Below are 15,730 nucleotides of genomic sequence, written 5' to 3'. Positions count from 1 at the left end.
ATAAATAAATATATATATATATATATATATATATATATATATATATATATATATATTTTAGCTTGATATTTTTGTAAAATAATAATAATAATAATAATAATAATTATTATTATTATTATAAAAAACAATCACTTTTTTCCATTCATTAAACTAAATAAAATGTAATCTCTGATATCTGCTAGTAGGATAAATAAATATTACAGTGTTTTGTTGCAGTTCCACTCTTCTCTTGCATGCCATTTTGTAACAAGGAAGTAAGCACTATATCTTTTTTACTATATCTCCTTTTTTCAGGCATCGGATTCATTCCAACTACAAAAATGTTTGCAACATAGTTTTTGTTTCAGTCAAAACCACAACCTGCTGCTTTGGTCTGTCATTGTCTGACCTAAATAAAGTGCTGACTGTTCTCCTGCAAGATGCAAAACTTAACTGCTACATAACAGCTGTGACGTATATTACAGTGGTAGTCATTGTAATGGTAGTAATTGTATCCTTTAAAACTCATCTGTGATCACCAAAATGACTCATTTAAAAGTTCTTAAAACACCTTGAATGTAACTCTACATCCTTGCCTCATAGAATACGGGGAAATCATGAATATGCAAATTAGCCCCGTCTCCACTCACTCACCAGTTCAGAAATCAACTCGTTGATGATCTCACGTTGCGTTTTTGAGAATGTCTTTTTTTTTAGACTGTTTAACACCACATATAAACAACATCAAAAGACTTTAACAATGAGTCAATCCATCATCAATCCTTCTTCCAAAACATTTTTTTTTTTTTTTACCCTGATTTACCATGGCAAGCCTATGGTAAGTGTAAATGTTTTAATCCTAGTGGGATGGTGGGAAATTACGTACCTCACTCGCCCGTGCATGTCTTGTTATATTCGTAAATAGGGAAAAGCTGCTCCAGCTACTTTGACACGTGTATGGTGTGGGAGTGGCATAGGTTAGTAAATTGCCATATGTAGCTCTCTTAACAGAGTTCATCATGGCATTATTGTGAAGGGTCATTTTACTATGGTTTGTTGTAAGCGCTGTAGTGGAATTTATTTTCAAGGAAGTATACCATGTCTATTATTACTAGGTATAGTTACAGTAACGTCTTCAGCTTGTCAGCTTGATATTCTCCATCGAAACAGGTTATATCTCACAAGTTAATATTTTATGTGTAGTAGGATAACGCTATTCATCCACACAGTCATGCAGAGCCGAACCACAACCAAAAAATGCATGCAGTTTTTTTTAACCGCTAGAGGGCCAAAGTTGCATAGTACCTTTAATTATGTTGAATTTTGTTGAGCCTATCATGTAAATTTCATATTTGATTTTAAAGACATTTTACTGTTACTTTTTACGGTAAATAATTTTGATACCTGCTCTTCTACTTTAGATTGATACAATAACTATGCAGGGTTTTTTTTACCTTAACTGAACAGCTCCGGAGTCATTGGAATGGTTAAATGACTGTTTTCGGGTTGAATGGTGGTCTTCTCGCACCCCCCTAGCGCATTTGAGCAGAAAAACCCACTGTCTATGGAAAAACCACCCTTGCAACTTTGGGCCGCCAGGCCGCCGGTGTGGTGAACAAATGAGTCCTATTCATAGACAGTAAAAGAAATGGACACAGCGACCCCATTGGATTCAACGGAGAAAAGTGAAGTCAATTAGAAGCACTCACTTTCTGATGGCTGACCGTACTGCGCAGACTCAAACTGAGCTTGTAGATGTGACGTGAGCAACCCATTTGTCTTCTAGTAGCTGTGCCAAGATAAATCTGAATAATTTCCTTCCGAAACTTGCAGAGATGGAGAGTGTGAGTAGGAGGTGTCCACGAGCTAGGAGCAGGAGAAACTTTTGCTAAGTATTCTGATTCATTATTTTGTCATTTTGCCTCCACGTCTCCCCAATTGCCCGCGAGCTTCTCCTCCTGTCCATATAGTAATTTCTCTACTGTGCGACAGAGAGTCGCGTGGTTATGATGCAATCGTTAGCATATTTTTACAAAAACGGCTTCTACGGGGCCATAACGTAAGATACAAGGTAATGGAGCCTTTTATACATTTTCGTGTTTCTTTAGAAATAAATAATGGACAAATGGAGTCTTTAAACGCCTCAGATGTAAAGTTTTTCGCTGTCAAAGTGACGTCAAAATGAATGGGAGTCAATGGAATGCTAACAGCAGGTGGGGGTCCGCTAGCCAATGGCGGCGCCCGGGGAAGCTTCAGTGTTTTATGAAACATTGGCCCCCTGTGTTCACCACACTGCGTCAGGAAGTATCGCGTGATATCAGGTCTCGCAATGTAACGAATTGCTTTACGGCACTGCACACATTCACTATTGCCGTTTCTCAATACCAAGTACGCAAACTTCGGACTTGAGTCCTTGGTAGTTCGGACTTGACAAGTTCGACTCAGGAGAACGAACTCCCGAGGACGGGAGGACGCAAGTCTGATAATTCTGCAAATGGAACAGCGGCGTACTTGATAACATCACTCAGCTCGCTCTGGCTACTCCGGTTCTCTTTATGTATATCTAGGCTACAAATAAAACAAAATATGTTATAAACCACCACTCTGCCTCTTTTCATTTTCATTTAAAAAAATCTTAAACATAATGGCCACACAAATGTGGTTCAGGCAACGCAATTGATTATCTTTACTGCATATATTTACAACAACACGAAATATAAAACACAACCCTGACTCTTTTTGTTTTCATTTAAAAAATATGATACATAAAAAACATTATAATATTGATCATTAAAGTGTACATTCAGTGAAGAGAATGTAGGCAACATGTATAATAAAGTATTTTATGTTTTAAATATATAAAATAAAATGACAACCTTTTTTGTTAAATGTCAGTTTTAATGATCAATAATAGCCATTATAAAAGTATAAGTAGCCTAAAAGGTATAAGAAGCTATACAATAATAAAGCAAACGATTCTGTCAAACATAAGTCAGCTCTCTAGGCTACAACGTTAAAGTTAAATAGACTAAATAAAGCTATGAAACTTCACTTTGCCCTCAAATAAAACGTTTTGCCAGGGAACAAATTATAGATTAATGAGACAAATAAAATAAATAAAGAAATAAATAAATAAATCGCCCGTTAGATACACAAGACGATTTATATCTCATGTTAAACCACTAGACTAGAGACATCCGAGCCAGCGGCAAACGTCAGCAGCACTAACCGAGGAAAGGCTGTTCTCAGCGGGGTACATGAGCGCCGAGCGTCCGATTGCCTGGTTCTCACAACTCCGAAAACGTCAGATCAAATTTTCAAATAGGCGCTATCTTTATAAATAAACCAAAGATTTGAGCTTTAAACAACTAAATTCTCGCCTGAAATACTCTTAACCCCTTCAGACCTGAAATATGTTTAAAGTTTCTGAAAAATATAAAAGTACATTTTCACAGCTCATGAGGCTTCTATAAATGAGACCAAATAAAAAAAAAAAAAAATAAATGTTTGGCTTTAATTGTAATTTTTATGGACGTCAGGTCAAAACAGGTGTACTTCACAAAAATGTACCAACATAAAATTAAATAATAAACATAAAAATTGTTGGTATATGCTTAAAGCATTTTCTCAAGGTCAAAAACGTTTCAACAGTATACCATTTCAACTTTAATCTTGAGGTTTTTGTTTTACAGATTGCACATTGTTTGTAACAAACTAAATATCTTAGAATCAATCGATATGGTCATGTTAGAGTCATTTTCTTTGTGCATCTTTATTTTTTTAGATCAAAAACTTGAACATTACAACATTTCAACTTTAATTGTAAGGTTTTTGCTTTATAGATCGCACATTTGTTTATTCATAACAAAATAAACCTAGGAATCAATCAATGCATTCACGTTACAGTAATTTCCTGTGTGCATCTTTGAAACAATTTCTCTGTAAACGATTTTCTTGTATTTTTACAGTACATTACTGGCAGCACGGTTGCCAGCAAGTTACTGTATTTCGATTTCCAGTAACTGTAATGTAATTCACTTTACAGTACACAAGATCAGTACTGTAAACTACCAAATAGTACTTTACTGTATTTCATAATTTGGTCTGCTTTTGCTGTAATTAATTATACGGTATTGTACTGTAAAATGATACATTACTGCTAAATATTATTATAATTTTCAAAATAATTAGTAATGACGATAATATTATATTATAATAATATAATATGTAGTTATTAGGAAAATATAGGCTATAGTAGGAAAAAATACTATGGAAGTCAATGGCTACTGTCAACTGTTACCGACATTTTTTAAAATACCTTCTTTTGTGTTCAGCAGAATAGAGAAACTCATACAGATCTGGAACAACATGAGGATGAGTAAGTGATGACAAATATAATTTTTGGGTGTTCTATACCTATAAAGGGATCGTTCACCCCAAAATTAAAATTAGCCCATGATTTACTCACCCTCAAGCCATCAGGTGTATATGACATTCTTCTTTCAGACGAATACAATTGAAGTTATATTAAAAAATATCCTGGCTTCCAAGCTTTATAATGGCAGTGAATGGTTGTTTCTGTTTTTAAAGTCTATAAAAGTGCATCTATCCATCATAAAAGTGCATCCATCCATGATAAAAGTGCTCCACACAGATCTGGGGGGTAAATAAAGGCCTTCTCAAGTGAAGCGTTGCATTTGTGTAAGAAAAATATTCATATTCAAGTTACGCTTTAGATTTAAGTCAAATACGTATGTTCGTTTGACCGGGAGGTAGTCATTTTACTTTATAACGTTTTAAATACGGATATTTTTCTCCATCTTCCTCATCACTCCACATAAAGTCAACATCTGAGATATTTCCATCAGCTATATGTTCAAGCACTTCAAGAACTATATATTCTGCATATAAAAAAAGTTTAAAAAATGTATCGGTACTGTGAAGTAGATTTTTTATATAAGAAATTGCAATCAGCATTACTGGACTTCAGTTACTGGAATGTGATTTCAGTAACAGGCTTTTGAACCCACTGTCCATTCTAATGGACAGACACATTTGAAAAAATCCTGATTTAAAATGTGCAATTGTACAATCGATTTTTAACTTTAATTAATAAGTTCAATCTTTATATTTTACATACAAACTGTGAAATACTGGTAAACAAAAAAAATAAAATAAAACCATAGAAAATGTTGCTTGCTTCTGTGTTTGGAGTGAAGTGCTGCCATGCTTCTCTTCAATGTAGTGTTTTTTTTTTATAATTACTACATGCAGAGCTTTACTGCCATTTGATTGGATGTCAAGCGTCCAATCTAATGGACTGCAGGCTTTAAACTAGGTGAAATGCTCCAGAAGTTAAAAAAAGGGGGATGACATGTGATGTCCATTGTAATGGACGCAGGGTCCGAAAGGGTTAAAACTACATTTCGTGACACAATTACAGCAGTATTTTTAAATTAGGCCTACGCGGGGTTTCTCCTCTGATATTGAAGCTTGCTGGTTGGTGTGAGATGCATTCTGGGATACCTGGCTGTCTCAAGTTCGCACAAGCAAGTCACCTCTCGATGCATCCTCGGTAAAAGGGGCGGATCAAGAACACATCCGGGGATTTGAACTGGACTTGGCTAGATGTGAACTTTGAATTGGAACAGTACTTGGGCAGCGAGCCAGCGACTGATAACGTTTCACAAGTTCACAAGAACACAAGTACAGACAAGAACGCATATTGAGAAACGGCTTATATAAACATTTATGGGTGATTCTCCAATTATGGTACTTTTTGGACCTTGACATTTTCAGAAAATGAAACATTTTTAATTAAAATATTACTGGCATAATTTGTTTCCCCAGTATGCCTAGATACCTGCCCTGAAGTTGGCTGTGCTGATTTTTATGAAATAATATGTTTTTTTTTTTTTTTTTTCCAGACATCGCAAAATAAATAGTCATTTCCACAACCGAACAAAAACGTGTTTTCAACCAAAAATGTTGAAATATTTGTAGTTATAAAATATATCAAATCATATACATATACTTTACCCTTAACTGCTAAATAATCAACGCCACCACCATCATTACCTTAACTTTATTTTTTTTTAATGTTTTACCAAAAAATATTTGTGGTTGTGGAAATGACAAGGGAAAGGCGGGTTATGATGAAAAAGACATTTCAGACCTGTCCTTGCTGTTTTTTCTTTTCATATCTTTCTCTGTCTTTCCTTAGGAACTCAGCATATTTAATTGGATCAGATTTTAGTCTTTCCCTGAATAGTCAACAGTGTCACAGCCTGGGATTGCATTTAATGCAGAGGTGTGGAAATGACAGTGAACCCAAGGGACAAGTGTTCAACATGTTTAAAATATGTCAAATTGAAAAGAAATATATAAAAAAAATATTAGATTTGAATGAATTGGGTTATAGAGCTGGTAAGTCCCGCCCATCCGTAAAACCCCAAGTGGACCTCTAGGTTGAAAAATCGTCAATGCAAGTGAATGGGAGAAAATAATTATTTTCTTGTCCCGTTTGAATTGTGCCATGAATGTGAACATATGTTGTCTGTGAATTTTTTATATAATTTTTCATGTTACTTGTTTGACAGTATATTGTATGATTCTTCGGCTAGCAGTTGTGGAAAAGACATAACGAGAAAGACTACAGGTGTGTTCGACATCGGCTGCGGCTGGATGTAACCGATCGGCGAGAGTAGCCGCGTGCAGGCGGGGAGGAGCTGCAAACGGAGACGTGAAGTCGGACACTTTCTGGTTCCCGTAGTGACCGCTCACGTGGTGTTTGCATACTTTACCACAGCTGAAGTGAAATAAATGCAATATTTGCCAAATAATAGATGTTTCAGAGACATTTTCATTCAATACAATTGCTTCAATGAAGCAGTACTGTATGTACTGCTTCATACAGCGTCTGTTTGAACAAGAATAAAGTTCAACATAAGCTACTATCAATGAAGTGGAGTCTATGTTTTTTAATCAGTTTTAATTTGATAAACATGACACAATATAACATCGCAACGACATGAAAAGAGTGTTTACTGTTATAAAAAACTGATTTGAGAGCTTTAGAGGATAAACACGAAACACACGTGATCCTTGTCATGCAGTGAATCCGGCCAATCGTGGAACAGCTGTGTCGTCATCAGCCCTCGTGCAGCCGCTCTTGAGAAGCTGCGCTGGCTGAGTTCTCCGGCTACTCTCGAATCGCTCTCGCGGTACTTTGATGGCATACGTCACAGTCACGTGGTGTCGGCGCTGTATCAAGTTGGACAAAATTTCCAACCGGCATGCACTGCTTTAAGTCAGCCGCCGATCGGTCTGCGCAGAGCTGCATGAAGTCGAACAAGCCTTACATGTCGCCTATGTGACGTCACCCCATAAAGTCGACTTACCCGTGGTTTTCGCCAACCTCAACGATTTTGTCCTCTCCCTGAAAGAAGGCGGTGAAGTGCACCAAAGACACAGCCATGTTTAGCGGGAACCGTGAGCTACTGTCCGTGTGCGAGTGGTGGTGACGTTTCAAACGCGTCGAAAGCAGCGAAGAGTTGTAGTCCACAACGTGCTCTCACACAAAGTCTAACCGTATCAAACTTCTACCCGCTAAATTGTATCATTCTTTACACGAAAAATTATATTATAAATTCACATTCAACATATGTTCACATTCGTGGCACAATTCAAACGGGACCAGAAAATAATTATTTTCTCCCATTCACTTTTTCAACCTAGAGGTCCAGTGGGGTTAGCGGAAGGGGCGGGACTTCTGTTTGAATTTAAAATTATATCAGTTTTAGATTTTAAGTGAGATAAGGTTGAAGACCCAAAGTCTGGCCTAGGGACAGAGGCAAAATAGTAAAAAACGCATATAAAATGCCTCCTATTTTATATAAAACAACAGAATTGAACAATGATTTTTATATATAGGTTCCCCTACACATGTAGTAAGTGTGAAGAAGAAAAAAAAAAGTGGAAATGTTTTTTAGTTTTTTTTTATATCTGTCAAGGACAGAAAAAGTACCATAGTTGGAGAATCACCCTTATATGCTAGACTTCTGTGTATCATACCTCAGTGGACATGGCTCAGTGCGTTCGCCGGCTTCTTTGGAAATAAATGCACATGACAGGAGGGAGAAGATGGGAGGGGGACGAGTCGCCAACGAGTTTGGACGACACAGTGTTGTCAAATAGAAGCTGTAGGGGGAGCTCTATATAGAAACCCTAGCGCAAAAAGCGAGAAAACACCAACTAAATTGCCAAAACTGAATAACGCTGCTTTAAGTTACTTGAAACATTGGACATTTCTCTGACATTTTCTGATTATTATTTTCAGAGCAGTTCCACTCCCAACACATAGGCTATAATGATTTCTTACACGTCTCTTTCAGTCACATGTGAGACATATCCTGTTCTCCCTCCCTCTGTCTCTCTCTCTCTCTCTCTCTCTCTCTCTCTCTCTCTCTCTCTCTCTCTCTCTCTCTCTCTCTCTCTCTCTCTCTCACACACTCACTGTCTTCATCTCTCATCTGAAAGTACCACTGAGAGTTGAACTGTGAGCTGTCACTTGTCTGTAAATGTGAGTAATGAGGACGTGTCTCTTGAGTGATCTATGTCTGTACTGCTGGATGAGAGATGGCGGGTGTTTTACGGATGCTCTTTGTAGTTTTCTGTCCTTTAATTCTGTCTGAGAGTGGAGATGATGGTAAGTGATTTGAGATTGTATATAATAAACTAAGAATGTATAAACTGAAAATTCAGAGATTATTATTACTTTAATTTTTTTTATATGTTCTGAACATTTTTGGGTAAGCTACTCTGAAAAAGAAATTAATTACTTGCTACTAATTACAAAACTAATAATTACTAATTACTACTAATCTTCAACAGTGTAATTAATAACACTGGTTCTGAATGGAAACGATTATTAGATTATTAGTCTTCAGTCAAATCACCGGCAAGTGCTCCAGCATTATGACTGTAAATGTAGCTAGATTGTGTGTAGCGATTTATTATGATATGATCATAAAGAGATGTCTTTGGGGGGAAATTCATATGTGAAACGTTCATTTAAGGTAGTTTTCATTGAAGCACACTAACGAGGGTGACTAGAAAAACGTTGGTTTATGTTTTTCTCCTCTCGGTTCATTTTAGATTGGTCTGAGAAAGAAGTGACCTGCACATCCAATTTGACCATCAGACAGAGTAACCTCACCTGTTCGCTAAATGATGAACCCAATGAGGAGGTCAAATTCGCAACACTCTGGTATTTCATTAGACATATTTACTATAAATGGGTGTGGAATATATGTCAGAAACGGAATATTTAAAAATGCTTTTGTTACTAAAAAGTGTGTTTTAATGTAATGTGAATCAATGTTTGCTCTAAACTCTGATGTTGAACTGGAAATGTTTGTTTTTTTTCCCCCGTTTAGCAAAACAGAAAAAAAAATAGAAACAAAACCTTGTACAAATGCTACTCTAGGACCACAAGACTTTACTTTTAAGAGTTTGGTGATACTTAATGATTACAAGCTCAAAGTACACACAGGAGAAGGGGTTATTGAAAAAAACATCGACCTGAGAAAAATTGGCAAGTCTATCTATCTATCTATCTATCTATCTATCTATCTATCTATCTATCTATCTATCTATCTATCTATCTATCTATCTATCTATCTATCTAACCTGTCTTTGTCCTTGCAGTCAAAATCCCAGCTCCTGGAATAAAGCTTGCCAATTACAAGGAAGACACAAAGGAAGTTTCCATTTGGATTGAATACAGCCATGAATATGTAAAGAACCCTGCCTTTGAAGTGGAAATCTGGGGGGACAAACTTGCAAACAAGGTGTTTTTCCCAACAATTTGTTTGTTACACTTTACCTTTCTTAAAAAATTAAGATGGAATCATTTCGAGTTTGTTTAACAAATAAACAACACCCTTTCTTTCTTTACAGCCCATCAGGCAAGCTATTGTAAATAGGGACTTCACTATCAACAGGGAGACAGTTGGTGGAGATGGTGTTTACTATACACGTGTTAGAGCAAAACCTGTCGATTATTTTGACGGCGACTGGAGTGAGTGGAGTTCAACTGCCAATTTCACTATAAAAAGTGAGTGGATCATTGATTAAATGTCAGTTACATGAGAGGTTACATTTGAAATATGCCAATAGGGTTATGAATGAATGCTGTATACTATTTTTAGTATGATAAACACCTAGGAGGACTTAATCTGAAGGAGCAAAGAACCCTTGTTGGTGAAGAATCAAATAGCTTTGGGATAAAGAAAATGTGAAAAAACACATTTTAACCGTTATTCATCATGCCTGATTAATTGTGATGATGTAAATTATGACACACATTCTACATTTACTATCAAAGCAACCGTCACTTCACTATCATCACTATCATTACTTCACATCACCATCGGATTCTCTGTCTTTCTGGTGCTCATCATCAGTTTGGCCTTGCTATGGAGAACGCAGTGAGTGTTTTTCATTTTATAAATGTATTTTATGTATTTTTATTTTTTTAAATGTACCAATTGTTTTCTCACCCAGTATAAAAGACTACATCACACCAAACATCCCCCACCCGAAGGCAACTCTCGCACAAATGCACAGGGCAAGAGAGGTAATTCAGTTTGTCCTGTGTCTTATTGCTTCACTTGACGTTCTGTGAGATTAAACAACAAGATGTGCTCAATGTCCTCATGCAGAATGTTTTTGCATTTTCAGGGTCTTCCTATCACCTTCAGCCCTGAGATATTCAGCGATTTCTTCATACACCGTGTGGATTACGTTGATGAAAAACCATCTGCTCTGGAGTTTGAGGATGGTCTGGAGGAATGCTGCTATAGCCAAACCAGTTCCTTAAATACATCATTGAGTGACATGGACATCAATGATGAACGTCCTCCAAGAGAGCAGTCCCACCTGAAAATTAGATTGTTAGATGAATCAGATTTGTCAAAAGGAAGCGAAAACAGTGGCCATCAGGGTGAAACAGCCCCTCAACGAGAATGCAAAGACGAAGCCTATGTCACTATGTCCAGCCTCTTCAAAACACAGTGAACAATTCTAGTTTACTGGTTATTTTACAGACCCTTGGTAGTGGAAGTTATTCTGCGTACATGATAAAAGGTTAACTAACATTGTATGTGATGCATTTAAAACCCGAGAAGCCTGTTATGTATAACAAAACGCTTTTACACGTTACTAGATGTGTCCGGTTTGTAGCTCTGGGCTAACCATGTTTGTACATATTGTAGCAGTCATCCACAGGTTTCATTTTCAACCAAGCATCACACACAGCTGTGGTCTCCATTGTGGTAGCCAATTTCCTTCTGAATGTTTCAGAAACACAGGCATTAAGTGTGAATCATAGATAAATCCACATTTCTGAACTCAACACACATATACTCGGACCTCATGTAACTGCTGCTAGCCTCAGTGTTCTCTTTATCCATGGATATTTTCACCTGTATATATTCCTGAGCTGAGAGATTTTTATCCTCTGTTAATCTCACTCAAAAGTAATACATACAGTTCAAGTGGCACTTTTTCAATGATCAGAGGATCTATTTATAATGATCAGAAGAAACATTTTCTGTGTATATAAAAAAGCATCTGCTCATAATGCTAATTCTGTAATGCATTTATCATTATATATATTACAGTCTTAAATAGATGTGTAATAAAGGAATGTATACAAATGATAGGAAATATTCCATTGATATTTCCAAAGTTGCTAGATTTGTTCATAAAGTTGTTCATTTTAGTTCTGATAGAAAAGCACCATAACAAACCATCAGTCCACATAACCATAGAATATATTTTCACATTTCATGCGAATCATCTCAAGGAACTTTTTTATAACCATAATAAAACATTTATTAAATGAGTCACTTTTTGTAAAATAGCATTTGCCAGAACATGCATAACTAAATATGAAGACTCACAAGACTTCCATATATCACCATATACCACACTTGTTTTAGTTATGATGCAACAAGGTGTTTTACACTTAAAAAACAATTAACTTACCAGTAACACAACCTGACACATTTTACACATAATTCAAGCTTCTACAGTACTTCCATTTTCCAGATTTATTGTTAATATCCTACAAATTTGTGTCAGATTTATTAACCCTAACGTGCTTTGATTTCACAAGCATTATCAATTGGTTTACAAGCATAACCCTTCATAACTTCCATGCATTCTTCATCATTAAAATAAAATACACATCACTATCGATAGAAGCACTGACTCCACTGTAATAGTTCCAGAATTCATCTTTTGTCACCTGTAGATGGAAAAGAAGAAATAATGTTATTACACAAACTGGTAGCCCTTACATAGACCCAAACTACACCCAGAAGGATAATCCCAACCTGGAAAGATAGCGAGACATTTGGAAGTTAATTTATAACAGACTTAATTTGTATTTGAGTTTTTGAGTGTTTCTCACGTAGGGATCCAAGCAGGTGCAAAGGCAGCTTTCATTAGCCAAATAAAGAGGATGCACACAATCACAAGACACAAAGTCTTGCAACAATACCACACCACCTGCATTTGTTAGATGGTGTGTGGCTGATTCTGGAATAAAACAATACATGCATTAGTGCAGCTGCTTGTCTGCAGTGAGAAACACTCTGTGTGATTAGTAATTGGTTGATTTCTTTGATTGTAAGAGGTAGATTTCCAAAACCCCAAAGTTAATAGTTGTAAGACACCAAAGGTAAACTTGCCACCTTATTTTAGACTCGACCCTGTCAAAAATGTGCCTGTTGTTTTTAACCTCTGGTTCAATATATACAGTATATGTATGTGTGTATATACAGCATGTATATGTGGAGTGTGTAGCTTTTCATTTCTTAAACAACCATGTAGGAGGACACATCATGGCCATATTCCAGGATGACAAGGCCATACAAGACCTTGACCAAAAAATGATGCACCTCTAGATGGAAATAACATCACAACATTTATTTCCATCAAGAGGAGCATACATTTTTGGTCAAGATCTTGTATTGACGATGCAAAAGTCAAGCACTCCACACATCCCAAAGACTTTCAATGAATTTAAGGTCTGGAGTCAAAGGTGCCAATTCATGTGTGAAAATGATTCTCCATGCTCCGTCCTGACCATTCTTTCACAATATGAGCCTGATGAATCTTGGCATTGTCATCCTGGAATATGGCCATGATGTGTCTTCCTACATGGTTGTTTAAGAAATGAAAAGCTACACACTCCATCGATTAGGTTTAGAATAACTATTGCCAAACATTTATCAACATCTTATATATCTCGATATATCTCATACATCTTAACATCTCATATATATCCAGACTTTTGTCTGCAATGAACATGTTTGACAGGGTCATGATGACAGGGTCAAGAGATGTTTATGCTTCAGGTTGACCATCTTTGTTCTTTACCCAAAAATAGATGCCTCAGAAGTTTAGTCAAGCTTCCATGCATTTTTCATCATTAATATAAAGTAGATATCTGTGTCAATGGATGCGCTCACGCCGGAGTAGTAGTTCAAAAACTCCTCTTTTGTGACCTGATATATGGAGACATTTAGCATGATCAAAGAAAACACTGTAGAAAGGACTTCTTATGGTGCCACCGATTGAACTGGGTGGTGCTTAAAACCAAAGACAAAGCAATTCTATTCTAAAAGATAGGTCTGTTAAATATTAGTACATTACTATGCTGGATACTGTAAATTTTAGATGAGACAACTGTATTTTCAGCATCTTCATACCTTCCCATCCTTGTCATCCGGAGAGTCAAAACTGTCCAGGAATTTGCGGAATACTTGGTCTTCGGTCCACTCACCGTTTTGATATTTAGGGTGATGTTTGACATTGTATACTCCTCTCAGATCCTCTATTGTAATCACACCATCTCCGGTCTTATCCAACTTTTTGAATGCCTGTAACACCACCTCCTTTCTGGCGTTAGACATGGCTGGCTGCAATCACAGGAATGAAAAGAATAACATAAGCACAACTGTCATTGCACTGGTCAACTAAAAACACATCATCGTTCAATGCGTTTACCCTCAGAGACATAAGAAACTCATCAAAGTCAATCCATCCACTGCCGTCCCTGTCAAAGTGCTGGAAAAGTTTTATAGCGTCTTCTTTCTCGACGAGCACACCGTAGTCACTCAGGCCTTTCAGGAACTCCTTCATGTCCAGTGTGCGACTATTGTCATCATCCATGATCCTAAAAGTTCTGAGAACATCAAACTGTAGTCAGATATCTGCACTTCAGTCTATATGAAGAAACGCACCTCATACACACTGTACCTGCCCAGTCCCTTGATGCCTGCGGACCCTCGTGCCAAACACTGCAGCCTTAGTCGTTCAATGGGGTCTGAGCAATCTGTCAGCTGCTTCTTGGCATTGATTGCCATCTCTCGGTCGTGCCGTGATGTACCTGCCATCCTACACCTGTCTGATCTGAAGGTGACAAGACTGATTTTTAGACTTACTTATGTGGGTGCACTCTTAAAAAAATAAAGGTTCTTCTATTGCAGAGCTGACACCCTTTTGGAACCTTTATTTATGAGTGTAGTTGATGCATAATGGACTATATATGTGTGTGTGTGTGTGTGTGTGTGTGTGTAGTCCATTTAAACTACAAATATTCCATATAGTCTCTGAATATGACCTCATAAAAACTGCATGCATTGTAATTATAATAATATACAATTATATTATATTATGATACAATAAATTCAGCTTTAGTACACAGTTTAGTCTAAGAGTAACACGAACTGTATTGTATCGCAGTAAGGAAACAACATGCTCTTAAAATATACTGTAATCCAGCAAACAGTACATCATGACTTTACTCATTCTTAATACTCTATTCGCTGCATACTCACATAGAGAAGTGAAACAAAACTATGATTAATGTGCTAAAACCACCTGGATTTCCGTAGCGCTGCTTGTGTCTTTCCTGTTTAAGCGTTCACCGTTTCCACGGAGACGAGTTCTTGCATTTGATTGGTCAGTCTTGCTAAAGGTGTTTGATTAGGCGATTAGATCGTCATGTTTGATCTTCCGCTGTTGTTCAGGTTTACTGGTTGCTCAGCCAAAGGGTACAAAAACAACGCGAAACATAATTTTGAATAAGAAATAACTACAGATATTAGTCTTGCTCGAGAGTCATAAAAAGGAAGTACCTTCACGTTTAAAGACTCACAACAGATTTCGTTATAGAAAAGTTCATTAGAAGACAATCATGAACTTTAAAATATTGGCATTGAAGCAAATATGATTTAATCAATCATTTATTAATAACTGCAAGATTACATTAAGTATGTGTCCATTTGGAATGTACCACAATCATTTACACCAAACATACAAATCAACAGATTCCAGCATCAGATTCCAGTTCCAGCCTTCATCATCATACTACTTGAGGACTGACCAATGGCCATATCAAGATTACACCTCATTGGCAACATAATTCATATCTTCATAAATACACAGTAAATGTGAATACACTTAGCAGTAAACCAAAAGGTATGAATGAAACAAAACAAAAAAACAATGCCCTTCTTATTTATTTAAACCTAAAGGACTAAGTTTACTAAGAAAATGCATTAATCTGAGATTAAACCATGATGCTTAGCATTTGTGGAGAGAATAGACAAATGTTTACAGTGAAATATAACACTAGTTAGAACTGCTACTGCACTTCCTGTGAGAAACAATATGC

General features: G+C 36.6%; 2 protein-coding genes across 4 annotated transcripts; one reads left to right on the top strand and one right to left on the bottom strand.

The window, feature by feature from the left end:
* The first annotated feature begins 8,490 nt into the window (after positions 1-8,490).
* On the top strand, positions 8,491-12,246 carry il7r (interleukin 7 receptor). The gene is made up of 8 exons (XM_079847754.1): positions 8,491-8,686; positions 9,136-9,247; positions 9,417-9,574; positions 9,688-9,830; positions 9,940-10,096; positions 10,367-10,469; positions 10,546-10,618; positions 10,723-12,246. Exons 1-8 carry the CDS (start codon positions 8,617-8,619, stop codon positions 11,056-11,058), a joined length of 1,152 nt encoding a protein of 383 aa, XP_079703880.1. The 5' UTR covers positions 8,491-8,616; the 3' UTR covers positions 11,059-12,246.
* Positions 11,459-15,109, bottom strand: capslb (calcyphosine-like b; the record flags this gene model as incomplete). 3 transcript variants are annotated; one of them, XM_079847757.1, is made up of 5 exons in its annotated part: positions 14,892-15,107; positions 14,311-14,463; positions 14,059-14,236; positions 13,761-13,970; positions 11,459-12,292 (listed from the first exon to the last, which is right to left on the bottom strand). In XM_079847757.1, exons 2-5 carry the CDS (start codon positions 14,445-14,447, stop codon positions 12,191-12,193), a joined length of 627 nt encoding a protein of 208 aa, XP_079703883.1. In that variant the 5' UTR covers positions 14,448-14,463; positions 14,892-15,107. The 3 variants fall into 3 exon arrangements, with proteins under 3 accessions (XP_079703883.1, XP_079703882.1, XP_079703881.1); XM_079847756.1 differs by lacking the exon at positions 11,459-12,292 and adding an exon at positions 13,452-13,556 and having other exon boundaries at positions 14,935-15,109; XM_079847755.1 differs by lacking the exon at positions 11,459-12,292 and adding an exon at positions 13,452-13,556.
* Between the last annotated feature and the right edge of the window lie 621 nt (positions 15,110-15,730).

This window comes from Squalius cephalus (assembly GCF_949319135.1).
Source record: "Squalius cephalus genome assembly, chromosome: 17".
In the NCBI taxonomy this organism is placed as follows: domain Eukaryota; kingdom Metazoa; phylum Chordata; class Actinopteri; order Cypriniformes; family Leuciscidae; genus Squalius; species Squalius cephalus.
Note: the sequence above shows the minus strand (reverse complement) of the source record. Positions and strands in the feature narration are given on the sequence as shown.

Excerpts from the sequence above, each read along its gene's own strand:
- il7r (XM_079847754.1), top strand. The coding sequence starts at position 8,617 with ATGGCGGGTGTTTTACGGATGCTCTTTGTAGTTTTCTGTCCTTTAATT. Across the intron at positions 9,575-9,687 it reads CATCGACCTGAGAAAAATTG|TCAAAATCCCAGCTCCTGGA; the intron begins GCAAGTCTATCT and ends TTGTCCTTGCAG. Across the intron at positions 10,619-10,722 it reads AAATGCACAGGGCAAGAGAG|GGTCTTCCTATCACCTTCAG; the intron begins GTAATTCAGTTT and ends TTGCATTTTCAG.